Source organism: Parus major, chromosome 3 (assembly GCF_001522545.3).
Source record: "Parus major isolate Abel chromosome 3, Parus_major1.1, whole genome shotgun sequence".
Classification (NCBI taxonomy): Eukaryota; Metazoa; Chordata; class Aves; order Passeriformes; family Paridae; genus Parus; species Parus major.
This window is the reverse complement of record NC_031770.1, coordinates 49,302,564-49,319,261: the sequence shown is the minus strand read 5'-3', so window position 1 is coordinate 49,319,261 and position 16,698 is coordinate 49,302,564. Positions and strand designations below refer to the sequence as shown.

General features: G+C 40.0%; 1 protein-coding gene across 4 annotated transcripts in view; it reads right to left on the bottom strand.

The window, feature by feature from the left end:
- LOC107201553 (vacuolar protein 8-like) overlaps positions 1-16,698 on the bottom strand; it is a 29,247-nt gene that overhangs the window by 2,235 nt on the left and 10,314 nt on the right. For 3 of the 4 annotated variants that reach the window (XM_015620953.3, XM_015620951.3, XM_015620954.3), the window contains 9 exons: positions 13,257-13,379; positions 12,144-12,226; positions 10,831-10,956; positions 9,963-10,008; positions 8,697-8,830; positions 4,182-4,310; positions 2,471-2,585; positions 1,461-1,595; positions 133-258 (listed from right to left, as the gene is read on the bottom strand). In XM_015620953.3, the coding sequence (XP_015476439.1) occupies positions 133-258; positions 1,461-1,595; positions 2,471-2,585; positions 4,182-4,310; positions 8,697-8,830; positions 9,963-10,008; positions 10,831-10,956; positions 12,144-12,226; positions 13,257-13,379 (1,017 nt within the window). The remainder of the gene's footprint in view (positions 1-132; positions 259-1,460; positions 1,596-2,470; positions 2,586-4,181; positions 4,311-8,696; positions 8,831-9,962; positions 10,009-10,830; positions 10,957-12,143; positions 12,227-13,256; positions 13,380-16,698) is intronic. The other variant, XM_015620952.3, reaches the window with a different exon arrangement.

Here is a 16,698-nt window from a genome sequence, read left to right as displayed (position 1 = left end):
AGTCTGCACTCTTAGTGGTTGGACTCAATGATCTTAGAGGTCTTCTCCAACCCTAATGATTCTGTGATCTGTTACTAAGCAGTGCCTGTTTGCTGCTGATGGGTGCAGGCAGCCTGGGCAGAAAGGACGTACCTGCTCGTAGTCTGCAGAATGTGGAGATGCCCAGCTGCTGAAAACAGACCTCTGGGTGGGTAAGAAAATTCTTGAGGTAGGCTTGAATCTCTCTAATGTGATGCTTCCACAAAAGCATAACTTTTTCTGCATAAATGAGAGAACCACTGGAGATCAGTATGAGCCTTTAAACACTTTGAAAACTGATTTTTGCAACATTTATAAGATCAATAATGACTCATCCACCTTCAGCTAAAACCAATACTACTACAAAGATTGGCAAGGGACTTCCCTGCACTACAGCTTCTGATAATACTTAAGGTAAATAAAAAGTTGAGTAGGCTGCTGTGCTGGGAATCTGATTCCTGTGTAAGGGGTGGGCTGGTTCACAGACTGGTTGGCCTGGTAGGTGAAGCTGTCCATGACTAGATTATGATGTTGGATTCTGTTCACTACCTGAGAGTCTGCTCTGTTGCAAATCCTCAATGGTAGAAATTAAACAGATTTGCATTTTCCCTTACTGGGGACTCACTACATGTTTCAGTTTTCCTTATGTCTAATGTCTAACCATACCTTTCTAGAGAATATGGCAAGTACCATGTGAACACCCTTTTCTTGCAAGTGTTAAAGGCTCTCAGCTGCATGGGACAAGTATGTTATGCATAAAGGTGTTAGTTTTCTACAGGTAAAAATAGTGCTCTTTTATTCTCTCTCATTGAAACTTTAAAAAAATTGGCTACATTCTTAAAAGCTACTTTACTTCTCTGCTCCAGCTAATTTATTCTAGAATGATATCAGCAGGTTTTGGTTCAGTAAGAGTTTTTCTCTTGCTGCTCAGGGAGCAGAGTTAATCTAAAATTTTGGAACACAACCTCTGGTGCCTGTGGGGGATGTCATCACATTTTACATACTGAGAAAGAAGGTCAAACAGAAAGATGTAACCTTGTCTGAAGTGACCCTTTTTGAGACAATTTCTCGTCTCTCCCATGGTGAGGAGTATCTTAATGGTCTCCAACCTTCCTACTGAAGTTCTCTGCAAGGACCTCAGAACTGAGGCTATGGACCAGCCCTGCAGAATGGCAGTTCTTGAAGAAGGCAACAAACATGTAAATCGGACCTTTATGTACGGTCCACTTTCATCCTTGGACTTTCTCATGCACTCAAGGACTGTTTTACTTCAAGGGTGACTATAGTCACTTGTACTCTAAAAAATCTGTAGAGACCAAATGGGGGGTCATAGAGGAATATTTAAGGTTGTTCAGTGCCTTACAGTCCTTTGGGAAAAGGCTAATTTCACTCCAGACAGCCATCAGTCTCTTTCAAAGCACAGTTAATCCTGTGTGAGTTACCATGACTGCTCATGTGCAGGATGATGGAGGCAGCATGAAAGGATGGCTCTGGATGTTCCAGCTGGCCAGCCAGTCTCACCAAGCACTTTGTCAGAGATTCATCCATCCACTGGACCATGTGTAACATGGCTCCTTCTGGAAGGCAGAAAGGTAAGAGAATAGTCTCTAAATAGGAACTCCAGTGTCAAAAAAATGAATGTACGAGGTCTGCCAGAAACTGCTGAAATAGTGAATCCTTCATGCAACTCGAGAAGGAAATTAAGTGCTGAACTTGGTTAATAAGTATGTTCAGGTTGTAAAAAAGGGTCATGTTCTGAGGTTATGCTCTCAGTAAGGTAAGGCCATGGATTTGGTTCATATTTTTTTGGATTTTTTTTCTGCAAAAATGAATCGCTTTATGTGCAAGATCCACTTTTGGCCTATTGGCTCAGTCTGTCCAGCAGGTACTGTGCTCTGCTTGCAGAGTTAAATGTGATAGTGCCAGCTGCATGGCCATTACACCAGATGCAAGACATGACTTGTTTGACAGACAATATCCAATGCTGGGGTATGTTGGGAAAATTTACACTCATCCTTTCTGCTAAAAAGAGTGCTGTACCTTTCATGAGTGCCAGTTTGCTATCTCTGATAAAATCCACGTGCAAAAAAAATTCAAGAGAAAGACCTGATCTGTTTTTCATCTTTTTTTTTTGTATCAGTTTCTGCAATGATAAAATTATTTCAGCCTGAGAAATTGGGAAATGTTAGAAATAGAAGTAGACTGGCCATGTACAGCAGTAAAGTTCAGCACAAAAAAATTTAGAGTAAAGAGTTTTAAGGAGTTGAACAAAAGTGCAGACAATGGAGCCCATGTATCCTGCCAGCGAATTGGATTTTGTTCTTGAAACTTACAACTAAACAATGAATTTAAAGGGAAAGACTTGGGCTGTGTGTCCATCTCCCATTAGAATTAATAAAGGACATGTGTGCACTTCTCTGATTCAGCCACTGATGGAGGGCTGCTGCCATACCTTGCTTTGCCAGCTCAGCAAGGCAGGATGTCACATAATGAAGGGAGTCTTCCTGAGTGTCAGTCAAAAGCATGGTCTGAAGGAGACCTTCGACACAGCGGCTCTCAGTGATTCTCTGCCACAAGAGAGAGATTCATGGTTAGCTCTTCCATTATGGTTTAGTGGTGTCTGGGGGCTTCAGAAGTGCTCCTACAGTACTGAGGGTTAAACCAGCAATAATGGAAACATCTCTTCCCAGATTTACCATAACCAAGAGAAGACACCTTGAATTGCTCAGAGATCATCTGTACTGAGAAATATATAGACTGAAATGAAAACAGATCGGAGACTTGGCCTGTGCTGACCTGGATTAAAAGCAAAAAATGAGACCAAGAAATGGGTTCTGAATGAGTCAGCTGGAGGTGACTTGCTAGTGAAGCTGAATCATGAAGTCATCAGCTCTCTGAGAGGCCCTAACAATGGAAGCTGCTCATGGCTCCCTAGATAAGCTCATGTGTCTATCAACAAAAGGGAGTATCTTTTTCTGATACTCATTTTATGCTGCATTTTAAGCTGCAGTTTTTGAACTTGCTGCTTAGAGGTTCAAGGTGGATTTGAGACTGCTGCTTTTCAAGCTCCCACACTCTGTTTGTGTCCTGCTGGCATAAAAACAGCACTGTCTTTTTCCTCTTATGCGAAGAACTCTTATGTGTTTTAGGGAGCGTTCTTTAGAATTGACCCTGGAAACCTGGCACTCCCACTCATGTCTGTGTATTCACTTATGCAGTGAGAACTTTATACTCTTGATATTATAAAGCTTTATGAAGGTGAAGTAGCTCCCAGCTGATAACAGGATAAAATCATGGAATTTAAGTATTTTAAAGAAAGACCGTATTTGTCAAACTTTGAACAGACGATCCATTTTTATTCCTACTGTGGGCCTTGAGTTTAAGGGAATCTAGTTTCCTGCAAAACTTGATGTCACAGCTATTAGAAATTTATATAATTCCTAGTGAAAAAAATTTTCCTTCTGGCTGGTTTAAATCTCTGGAACTAGTAGTAAATGGATCGTGAACAAAGAGAAAAAAAAAGAACTCAGTCTTGAAAAGTGTGCACTAGGAAGTGGGACAAAACAGAAATGAAGATTTGGTGGGGTTTTGTCCTCAATATTGATTGCTACTGGTGGTACTGTTTGATCAAGCTACTCTAAAAGGCAAGGAGGAAAGGAGGTACATATGGAGTTTGAAGCAAAATCAGCAAGAGAGATCTTTACAGCATTTTGACATATCTTGCCAAAGAGGCAAAATGTACATCAATAGCCAGGGTTTAATTTCACAATGAATGGCAGCTGAAGCACGAGAGCCAGGAAATAAAGATTCAGTTCATAACAGACCTCAGATTTTCCTGAATGATTCCTCTAATCAGTATGAAGTGTCCTTGCTAGAAGAACTTTGTATACCTGTGATGCAGTCAAATTAGGTAACCACATCACTCATAGCAAAAACTAGATATTTCTTATTTTAATTAGTTTTTTTATATTGTATTGGGAAAATATGAATAAAACTACCTTTAATTATGGCCCTTTTATTCATACATGCAATTTTGTGTAAAGTATACATCAAATTGGCATATGTTTAATTACCCGCAGAATTAATTTTTCTTTAATGCTGATTTGACATGAACACAATGTCAGCCTCACAGGTTACAGTTCAGTGACAAACACTGTACCTACCTGTCTGTTTTTGGAAAGGCTCAGGTTTTTGATGATGCAAGCAGTATGTCCAGCAATCACAGGGTCTGTTTTATGTGCTGCCAGTAATGTCCCCAGGCTCTGCAGTAGCTCAGCACATGCCAGAGTATCCTGAGAAGAGCAACTGGTATCTCAGTTACATCAGATATGGACAACACGGCACAATTTTGCAGTGAGTTACAGAGAGATCAAACTTAAGTCTGCAAGAAGAGCATTAGTTTGCTTATTTAAAACAAAGATGTGTCTGGGTCCAGTGCTGCTTCTCTCAAGTATGGTCTGACTGGCACTGAATATTGAGCTCTTGCCATGGAAGGCTGGAGTCTTCAAGGTCGTGTAGTTTATTGTTGTTTCCATCAAATGCCTCACCAGGGTTATTGCTAGTCAGGGGAAGGATGTGTGATCCTGACTGGAAGGAGAGGTGGTCAAGGTTGGTGTGAAAGGCAGAAGCACACGGTGAAGTAACAGCAACAGTGCACCCTTGAGTACTTCAGCAATTTACCTGGCTACAATAATGGGTTGCATGTTTAGGTCAATTTGTGATCAGGCACCTCTTTAGTAAACATGTCCTGAACAACATCTTTACACACATTTCTCTCCTGTCTGATAATATTTTAGGGGTACTTTGCTAGGTACTTCTCTCTCTGTAGTCTTCCTCCAATTACCATTAATATTAATTGAATCACAGAATGGCCTGGGTTGGAAGGGACCTTAAAGATCATCTAGCTCCAAATCCTCTGCCACGGGCAGGAACACCTTCCACTAGGCCAGGCTGCTCAGAGCCCCACCCAACCTGGCCTTAAACACTTCCAGGGATGGGGCATCCACAAATTCTCTGGACAACATGTTCCAGTGCCTTCTCACAGTTAGGAATGTTTTTTCTAATATCATATCTAAACATACTTTCAGTTTGAAGCCATTACTCTTGTCCTGTAGTATCAGATTGGAGTCTGGATTACTGCACAGGTATTTACCTCAATAACAATATGGATTAAAGGGCCATTGCTGTGTGTAAGAGAAACCTGACCTCAACAGAGTTTGTGTTAGGTCTACAGTTAAAGGCAAAAGATTACCTCTTGAGAGTGTTTTTTCTTTCAGTCTCCTTCCCTTAGAAATTTAGGGGTTTTTTTATGCAGTTCTGATTGTTCACAATGAACTATATTATTTGTACTACTTGGAAACTGAGATGCATTAGCAAGGGAGTTCAATATAAATCAAATCATTGGTCCTATACACAGCTGCAAAAAAACCACATAATTCTGAAACGTGTGAAATGTCAGGATCACTAAAGCAGTGTTGAAAGGCAGATGTCTTTAAAAGTTACTTTAACTTTAATCTTTCTTTTGCTTAGGTTAAATTGCAAAAGTGTATCTTACTTTCTTTTAATACCAGCTGACATCTTCACTTAGCTCATTTTAAGCACTGCCACAACCAACAATCCTAAAATAAAATAGGAAAATAAGTGGAGAGGGCAGTTCTATGCCTAAACACAGGGCATTTAAAGAATCCTATATGCAGACATGACAGTAGAGTTTCCTCAGTCTTGTTTTTCCTTCTCTTTAAAGGAAGAAATAACATAGTTTCAGATAATCCAATTACATTACCACCGATGACTGTTTTCTGTGCTTTTGGGCTGAATGTCCTCTTTCTATGTAATCCCATCAACTACAATACTCATTTTTGATTTGCTACAGCCTGAGAGGAGAAAATTTTCTATGGATTATAAAGGAACTTTCTAATATATAATGACTTCCCTGCCAAGATCTTTTGTTTATTTAGGACCTACATTAGCAAGTGACAGTACTTGAATTTTGCTCAACTTCTTTTTTTGGCTGGAATATGGCTGAGCTTTGGATTTTGTTTTCTGGCTCAATCCTGCACAGTGCAAGAGAATCACGAGAAAACTGTGAGTAAAAATAGATCAAGTGATTCAGATGGATATTGATCTAATTTTTTCCCAAAACTACAATACTAAAAAAATAATAATAATAATAAAAAAAAAGGGCAAGGAAAAGCATGGCAGCAGCAAGTGTGCTCACAGTTGCAATGCTGCACTCATACTCCTTACACAGGAATTGATTGACAAGGTAAATATTATCCCATTTACCAGTTAGCAAGATGATAAGGCAAAGTTATTTTGTACCTGGAGTGGAGAGTCAGTGGCACCATCTGGAATAGACAGACCCTGACTTCCAGGTCTTTTGCTCAAAGGAATTTGACTTAAGAGACTGTTTTCTTACAAAGCCTGATTCTTTAGCGTTTCAGGGTTGGGCTGTCTTTGGGAAAACTGAATACAGTTCCCTCAGCAAGAGGGAAGTTTTCCAGCCCTTGCTGGGAATCCCTGTCAACAGCCTGACCAGGAGATTGCAAAAATGGGGCTGAAGCAGGGTGAAGAGCTCCTGTGAAGCATTCCTGGGGGTTTGTTTCATGGTAACAAAAGGGCACACAGGTTCTGCCCCATTATATCCTGGGTAGTATTTGTAATAATTCAAGCATCACTTGACTTGGTTGTAAAGGTTAGCTTTGTTCAGTGGTTTGTTTTCCAACAGTTGTTCCCATGGAGAAGTCTCTTTTTCAGTCACGGAGAATTCAGCCTGAGTTAGAGAAAGAAACATTGAAAAGGCTTGAAAAACAGGCCAGAAAAGGCATGGAGATGGGGAGGCAGGATATGAATACAAAGAGGTCAGCCTCTTCTCAGAGTGCCCAGGGCTCGCTCGCACAAAGCAGCAACATTCAGTAGTCAGGCTCAGCCGTGTTTGCTCACTAAAACAAATTTAGATATGTAGATACTTCTCACTGGAGAATAAAGTGAGATGCTTTGCTTTCCAGCCTCCTGCTACTGACACGTTTTCTTCCCTTATGAAAGATGGGCTGTTTCACCACTAGTGTACCAAGGCTGAGTTCCCAGTGTCTTTGTTCTTACTGATGCTGACCATGTCTCTTTGTGGCCAGGGTTTGAAACACTGGCAAAGACAAGTTTCAGGACCAGGGGGAAAAGGATTTGTGGGTACTCTTTGCTGGGAGAACAAAAAATGCAAATGATATTTGGAGACAAGAAAAGCAAAACTGAGTGTTCCGGCATTGTCCATATGTCCATAACATTCCATGCATGTTCCAGCATAATGTCTCATACTGAATAACATATTTACTGTGCAAATGGCCTTTAACTAACATAATGTATTTCAACTGTAAGCTTGTTGAGAGTAAACTGTGTTTTGATTGTATGAGGGAGTTTGACAAGCAATGAGGATGTCTGGTGCTCATGCAGCCACTGTGCCCTTGAACAGCTCTGTGGTCTAGTTGCTGCTTCCCAGGCATTGATCTCATCCATTTTCTCCATCACGTTCCAGAGGTAGGGGAAGTGCAATCTTGGTTTCTGTACAGACAACTGAACGGTAAACAACAAGCTTTCCAAACCCAGAGTAAATTTCCAATCAGGCTGAGTGTATTTCAGGCACAAGAAGCACCTAAGGCCACCTGAAGCTATTCACCTGTGACACCTGTCACTACTGCTTGAAGCAATGTGGCAGGAATGGTTCTCGCATACTTTTGCTCTGTGTAGCTAACCTGACTACTTTCAAATGCTGTTGTTAGCTTAAAAAACTTACCAACCACCTTTCACATCTATGTTCTTAGGGATGTCTTTAATTACTGTAAAGAAAAGTTTGTTTAAAAACAAGAGTAATCTGTCAGTATTTGCAGTAATTTATTTGTCGTCAGACTTCTCTATGTATTTGCTAGTGTTGCACTATTTGCTAGTGTTGCACTAGCAAACTAAACCAAAAAATGGTGGTGTTTACCCTGAACATGGGCAAAAGAATCAATCTGTAACTTAGGACATGAGGATATACAGTCCTAGTGAAAGGCCTAATGCATTAACAAAAGATAGACAGGATTTCAAAATCTGTTAGTCCCCTTTTTGTTTTGATCCTAATTCAAAATACGTTAATATTTTACAAATGCACTTTTGAATAAAGCTGTCCATGTAGGGAAGTAATGTTTGCCCTTTGTTTTGCACTTATGCACTTTAAATGTGTGCTCTAAATTATTATCTCTGCTTTTCAGTGTGTGGGGAAGCTCTGTTGCCAAGAAATAACTTCTTTGGTTGCCCTCATGGTGGTCTCTCATGGTGCTGTGTATGTCCTCCATCTCATACACCCATCTGGAGACCTCTGGTCTGGGGACTGAGGGGAGTAGAGGAGGTTGCAGGGAGTGCAAGGCAGTATCCTCATATCCAATGACTCTATCACCCACCTCCCCCTCTACTCTCTCCCTGGTCTATCCTTTGGATCCCACTCAGATGGCTCCTCAGGTAGTTAGTGACAGTGCAGATGCAGTAAATTTTGGGCAGGAGAGAGAGAGAAGGGTTGGGAAGTCTCCCAGAGTCTCTTGGTCATTCTCAAAATGCATTTCATAGGCAGTTTTGCCATAACAGTGTTACCCCAGGTGGTGGCCAGAACTAGTCTTTCCCCTCTATTTTTGGGAAATGACCTCCCATACCTGGTTGGGTGGGTGCTGGGAGAGTATCCAGAGCAGAGCAATGGAGGCACGACGCACATCCTCGCTGCCAGAGGCCAGGAGAGAGCACAGCTTGGGCAGTACATTCTCAGCTACCATCTCAGCCTGGATGTCTGCTGGTGTGGGAAAACAAAGGAGGTCAGGGGGGTTCAGAGCACTGCAGGGAGTAATTTAGGCTCTGACTGTTGCCTCGGTGATCAAATTAGAGGGGACCTGCCCATCTCCCATCCATGGGATGGGGCAATGCCAGATGTTCAGTTATAAAAATAAATCCTCATTTGTTCTGCCTCCTTTTGCTAAGGGATTAATATAAGCTTGATGGCAGAATGTAGGTTTGGGCACCCTCAGTCTGTGTCTGAGCCTCAAAAGAAAGAGTGAGGGGAATTTTCTGAGCTCATCACTGGCATAAGGCCAGGTAAGAAGGTGGCAGCTTCTGCTGCACAAACAGAAAGACCTCCCAAGCACCACCTATTTAACTGAGTTATGGTTAACCACAAGAGAGCCCAGCCATCTCACTAAGTTGTTATACCCCACTTGCCCCTGCAACCTCAGAGAGTGCACTAAAAGGCAATGCCAGAGCAGCCAGCAGATGGAGGCAAATCTAAAAGGTCAAGCAGACCAGGTGTTTCAAGCATGTCAAGGAGTGGCACATTTGCTCTCAGCTCCTCTATAATTGTGACTCCTTGAAAATTAAGCACCTCTACATTTTCTAGATGAACAACTCTACCCTGGAGTCTGGGACTTTAGAACTGAGTGTGCCAGTCCTCTGCCACTGTCTCCTGAATATGTCATAGAAATGAACCTTGGACATTTAATAGGACAGGGTTTTTTAAGAGGATGATAAATGCAGGGGAGAAAATTACATCTAATGATAGACAGAATCATGCCTTGGAGAAGACAGGTCCCCACTCAATAAGCAATTTCAGGAGACGTTCTGTCCTAATTTGGTTTAATGCTTAGGAAACACGGAAAGGAGGAAAGCGTAGCAACTCACTAAGGCTCTGTGCACCTCTGAACACCTCTGCTGCCTTTCTCACTTTCTCCAGATACTCCCCTTGCTACCTGGGAGCTCTAAGACAGATTTAGCTAGGATATACACTGCACCTTCTTCTTCCCTTAACATACAGTTGAAATGTAGAAAATGTCTCTTGCTTTTAATAGGAAAGGTTCCCAGCCCACTGTGCTCACTCTGAAAGGCAGAGAGAAAAAGAAATAGTGTGGTTTCTTTATCTCCAAGACATTGCTTACCACTGATAGCCAAATTTCTTAGGCAAACACATGCCTGGCTTGAAACCTGCTTGTGCCAAAGAGGAAAAAAAATTAAAAATGAGAGAGAGGAGGAAAAAGAGCAGTTTCAGTAATGCATGTTCTTGCCTATTGCACACAAAATCAACATGACAATACTAGCAAGCTATTACATTATCTTCAAGAATAAATTTGGCACATGTTTTTTTTTCAAAGTTTTGATGAATTTTTTTTTCAATCTCCTAGTATTAGTCATCCTATTGTTGATGAAGAATGGGGTTCAGATGTTGGCTTTTATTTTAGAACATCTGATAAGTTATAGGAAAATGAAGAGAAAGTAACTTGTCCCATTTGCTTTGCCTTTTTTTCACCTCCCTCCTACACAAAATTTCAAGCTCCACCCTGAACTGTGGTTTCTTAAAGTTTCTTTGCTGTGGTTTCCAACAAAGCAAAATTTTCAATATGTTATTCCTTGAAGCCATACAGTAAAAGTTCCGGATACCAAAAAGTAAAAAATAAATATAGCACAACAGATGTGTCGGACAATTTCTGTCGCAGACACAATGATCAAAGACAGAGACTGGACAGGGCACTGCTCACATGATGTTTCAAGTTAATAGCATACAGGCTATCCTAGTCTAAACGAAGAGTCCAGGGCTGTAGAACAGCTTTAATAATTTCCCTTTACTTTCTTCATACACTGAACTTGTAGAACCCATGTATTTTCTATTATAGGTGTCTTTTCTCATGGGAAAGATGCCACATAGGTACAGTAGATGAACAGAATGATGTGAGGCTAAAACTGGAAGCCCAGGTTTATACCTCTACTCAGATGCTAAGTCTTTTCACAAAGGGAAAGCTGTGACTTTACCTTGTCCACAGAAGAGGAGAGGAGAGAGATCAGGGTCCGCAGCAGGAATTTGTCACTGGGTCTCAGCAAGGCTTTGTGGTGCTGAACATTGGCTGCCACATTGCTCAGGGCAGCACAGCTGTAATACTGCAAAGAACCAAGAAAAAATGTAGAGCAAGAGGTCAGAGTGGTGACACGTTAAAGAGAATACAAATAAATTGGAGAAATGCTCAGATTTAAAACCGATGAAAATAAAATGCTTTTTCACCTTAAGGGGCTGGCACAACATGCTGTAGCAGCTACAGCAATCCTGCTGGGGCATGCTGTACACTCATTAGGACCTTGGCTGTTTGGGAATGTGCTCTGCTGCTGCAATGACATTGCTGCTGGCATCCAAGTTAGGTAATCTGCATCTACTGTATTATATGTTTACATTGATTTACTCAAGCTGGATGTAGCTATTGCCCTAGCACGCTGAGGGATCATTTCCAAAGGATCTAACCATTAACGCTAGGAAGGATTACACATACAAAAGTATCTATTACTAGGGAGGTATAATTAGAGGAAACATGTTGAGCTACAGAGATGGAAATTCTAAGATGAACCTCAAAGAAATCTAAAATTGCTGAAACAGTTTGCAGAAAGCAATTCCAGAGGATCCATCCCTCCAGACATTTAAAAAAATCTGTGTAGAGATAATTAAATTGATGGAGCAAACAATTCTGTGTTGCTCAAAGGACTGAATGAACAAACTAGCAGAGTGTAAGGCTTACAACTCTGATTCATAGTTTATTTATCAGCATACTTTTGTGCTAAGATGAGCTCTCTGCTGAGTGTGCAGAATCACAAAGAGGTGTCTGTGATAGGCATAAAACAGGATGCTTTACAGATATTTACAACAAGAAAAAGAACATTGCAAGTTATGTCTTCTCAGAATATTTAGTAACATTGCTTAGAGTGAAAGATCTAAGTTAGGATGCAAAAAAAACCCAACCAAAAAACCTAAAACCCAGAGGAAGAGACCTTTCCGTATCTTGTCTGATGATCTGACAGATACAAGAAGGTAGCCACAAAACAACCTGTGCATGCATTAATGTGCGGTGGCAGAAAAATTTTTGCGTCATAAACTTTCTCCTGTGGAGTTAGACAAATTGAGTCTTTTAATATACATTATCTGACTGAGCTGAGTTTCACCAAGATGCTCTCCCATGTTTCTCCACTTGACTAGAGAAACCTTTCCTCCTCTCCCCCTTTTAATTTCTGCGTACTGTGGTTTGTGCTCTCCTTACAGTCACAATGTTACTGTTTTAAAATCTGACCTGTTTTAGTCATACCTGGACTTCTGAGTCAGGAGATTCCAGCAGCACGGCAAGAACTGGTAGGGCTCCCTCCTTGCATAGGACTTGTTGGATTTTCTCTGCCATTAAAAAGAAAACGTAAAAGTGTCTTCCCACTTCCTTCTCCCTCATCTGGAGGCACCATTCAAAGGGATGTGCACAGTTCTTGGGTTCTAAGGAGTGCTGATGTTGACCAAATATATGCCAGTCAATGTGATTGGAGAGTATATAATTTAAAGCTTGTGTAATGAAGCAGTATGCAGATATTTTAGCAAATAGACTAGCAGGCTGTCTGGTTAAGCTTTTGATGGTTTTATGCTAAAAACTGTTCTGAGAATATGAATTGCTGGAGAAGCTGAAAAGCCTCAGGTATGATCTTCATTATGATTTCTGTGTTATTTAAAAACAAATTAAAATATTCTGAATAATACCAGAAATGTAATAGCCAACTGTTTAAGTTCTTGCCAGCTGTTTCCTTCCACAACACAGAGTTCAGAGATGTTACTCATGACTTTATTGTTTAGCTCTGTGGAATAATGGTATCATCTTGTAAGGTGAAATTTAATGCAGTTTTGTTTCCGAGTTAAGTATGGTCGTCTACATAGAATTGCAGAGGACCTAGTACTCCTTGTGATAAAGCTGTTGGTGGATATTCCAGGAGCCTTTACTGTCTGACCAGTGATAGTTATACTTAGCATATTGCAGCATTGAGCTAGTCAGAACAAGCAAAAAGCTCCTAAAGCTCAACATTGTTGGATAAGCTTGTGAGATTGCTTTAGAGTACACCAATGTCCTGCTAACTTTTTAGGCCCAATTATTTCTTTAACAAATGGCTATTTTTTTTTCTATTTCTTTGATTGATTGTTTAAATATTCATATACTGGCCATTTGGATTTGAAAATCAAGCTTTTCTGGTTTGCTACAAGGCAAAAGAGGGCCTGTATCAGCTAAACTTAAATCATCAACCTGTGGTACCAACATGAATGCCATATGAAGAGGAAATAACTTGTTGCTCAGATATGTTTTTATTCCTGCCTTAACCTTTAGGATTATTTTTCTATCAGTGAGCTTTCTTTTGGCAATTTAGGTAAACCATTAGTCCAAAAGTACCTGATTGTGTGAGGTTCAGAATAGCACCAACTGCATTTTGTTGGACTCTGGGATCATAGGACTTGGCAAGGGACAGCAGGGGTGTAACTCCTCTAGCAGCACCAATAGCTTCTCGGTTGGACTCTAGAGCAAAGAATCAGAGAAAGAAATATTTAAAATCTTACTGTGAGCCACAAGCAGGACAACTAGCAGGAATAGTCCTTTGGTGTTTCTTTCTCTGATTTCTCAGCATGCTCTCAAAGGAAACTGTTAAAAATCCTGAGACCTTAACAGGAAGGAAACTAACTCATGACTTCTGGATTAGCCATAAATCACAGCTGGTTCAATGCTTTTGGTTTGTAACTAGGATAATTAAAATTAAATCCTTAAGACCCTTTAAACAGGTTAACAAAGTATCACACTTGCTTCATACCCTTGGTATGTCTGATCAACCTATTCACAGTGTGGTAACCAAAAAAACTACATCATGAACTGAAGGTAAGATTTAATTAATTCAGTAGGGTATATTCAGGACCAACTTCTCTCTTGGCATGTCCCTGTGTGACTCACTTGAAAGCTACAAACAGCACAGAGGTTTCTAAAGACAGACTTTGATTTAAACATTGAAATTTGAAAAGATGATGCTTCTCTGAAGTGGTGGTGATTCCTTTCATGGCAATGTAATGAGTTGTACAGCTGTATTCAACATCCTGGAGTACAAGAACTCCTTAAGACTCTTGGATGAAAAACTGATAAAAAAAAAGGAAAAACTATAATACTTACTTCTGTAAAATTAACAATATTTATACGAAGTTTAAGCAATGGCCAGTCTGTGGAAATTTGCTGAGAGAAACATGAAACAGAGCAAAAAAAAAAGTAAAAATAAAGGTTTTTGAATGAAATCAAGTCTTCAGGTGCTAACTAACTTAGAGACTTATGAGAACAAAGCTGCTAGTTTTATACCTAGAGCCTATCTAGTAGGGAATTGACATACACAGATTAGCCAGGATATTTATTCAAGTATAGTTCAGATAGTATCAGTTTAATATTCCAGGGCAAGCAATTTTCCATCTTCCTATGAGTATATACTCAAGTAAATAACTTTTATTCTGGGAAAAAAAAAAAGAGAAAAAGAATTGTTCTGAGAAGAGTAATATATTTAAAAATAGCTTTTCCATGTGGGAAGCTATTATTCTGGTAAAATTTTCTGCCCCTCTGTAGACAAGCCCTTCTCTAATCTAATCTGCCTACATACCATTCTTTTGTTTCCCTCAGTAGAAGTAGAAAGTCTTTTGTATGGCAACTGGTGTGATGCAAACTACCCAGCTGAATAAAAAAGAGAGGTAAAAAGATTAAGAAAGAATTTATTTGTTGCTGCTTCCCTTATTCTTGTACACAATACACTCCATGAATGTTTGTGAATGTGGGAAAGAACCTTACATTTGAAAAAAGGGATTATGAACATTTGGACAAAACTCGGGCAAATTGTTTCTTTAATCAGATATCGTGCCTGAGCACTTGTTTTGTCAATTTATGATGACAGAGTGGATGGGGAAACCTATCTCACCAAGATGTGTAACTGTATTGCCATGTCTGTAAGAGATGTGGCAGGCTAGATCATGTTTCTCTCCTTGACCACCTGTTTATCTTAAAAAAATGCAGTCCATCCACTGATGCCACTGCAACCACTGATGCCCCTTGGAATGCTTTTAGAAGGTAGCCATGTGTTTGATATGCTACTCTAAAGTGGGGAATCAACAATATCTACTCAAGCTGTGTTTGAATAACTCACTAGTTTATAAATTCTTTCTTTCCACTCTGACATTTGTGTGCTTAAAAAATCCCATCAGAACAACTTTGAATATGCTTTACATTCAGTGCATCCTACTTGTTCTAGCTTTAAGCAGATGTTCAGCTCCCCCCCTAAACACTGAAGATGTGCACATTTAGTTCTGTTCTGAAGTACTCTGAGTTATTATCTCAAAACTGATTCCTTTCATTCATTGATTGACAAGCTGCAGATAATTGCAACTATGCATGTGTCCTTTTGCTGTGTGGACAAATGCTGCTGTTGAAACAAACTAACCTTCAAATATGTATCATCTGAATGGGTTGGTTTGCTCTTCTTATTTTCAGCTCCCTATTGCAGCAGGGCGACGACCCAGTTTACACATGACCTGCAGTAACACTGCTAAACAGTTTCACTCTGTATATAGTCTTGTATGCTTGTTGCAACAGAATTAAGACCATTCTTAGATGTAGAATTTTAGTCAACTTAAAGCCATCTAAAGGATCTTCCTAACTTGGTTGTGCTTCTATATTTACCTTTTTTTGCATAAATGGCCTTCTTGAAGGACATGACTGAACAGGATACTTTTCTCAAGCAGACACTTAAAAATATTAGAGTCTGTGAGTTAAAATTAAAATAAACCCTGGAGAATTTTCTCTTGCTTTAGTCTCATTGATGTGGTACCTAAATATAGTCTGAAAAACAAATAAACTGATCCAGGCCATCTAAATCCTAGTTAAACTGGGACAGAGATCCTCAACACTGATCAAATTCCAGGCAGCAGTCCAGCCTATGCAGGACTGCCTATCTCTGTTTAGCTTTGAAAGTTCCTTGAATGCTTGATTTGGAATACTTATGCTCAGAAGGACATTGGTGCTTAAGGGAGTGTGCAAAGGCATTGGAAGACCAGAGGTAGCCAGGATGTGGAGCAGCTGATGGTTCTCTGTATTCCAGATTAGACATCTAGAAGGACATGAAGAGTGTCTTCAGGACTAAGTAACATCCTTAGGTGCCCAAATAAATCACTTTCTCCATAGACTGTTTAAAACAGCTGAAGGGACATCTCTCTGTAAATCTTCAGGGGCTTAGCTTCACTGACCCTACACAAAGTCTGTCCTTCTAGTGCCAAGTACCTAAAAGTTTAGTGATGCCACTCCTAATTAAGACATGTAAATGAGGCAATTTGCATTCCATATAAAGTAATGTAATATGTAGAATTCTTAACCTGACAATAACGTGCAATGCTTAAAAATAAGCTCTTAACGGAAGAGTGTTCAAAAACCTGAAAATAAAACAAAAAGGTGGGATAAAATGCAAATCAGCGCTTTCATGTGGTTGGATCCTGCTTATCCACTCCTCCTTTGCAACATAAATACTTAAATGAGAAATTAACACTTTCATCATGCTTCCCTCAGCCTTCTGGGACATCAGACTGCAACTTCCCATACTGGAGAGGGAAGCTGGCAGAATAAATGCTGCAGGAAGGGAAAAAATATTATTCATGGCTTTTCTACAGACCTGGACACAATTTGTACAGGAAAACTATGAGTTTACACAAGGCCGAGTAAGACAGACTAACATGATAACCTTTCTTTTGGTTACTGTGGCTGAACTTACCTGTCTGGATACCAGGAAAAGAGTAATATCATTATTGAAATATGCATAGTTAAGCAG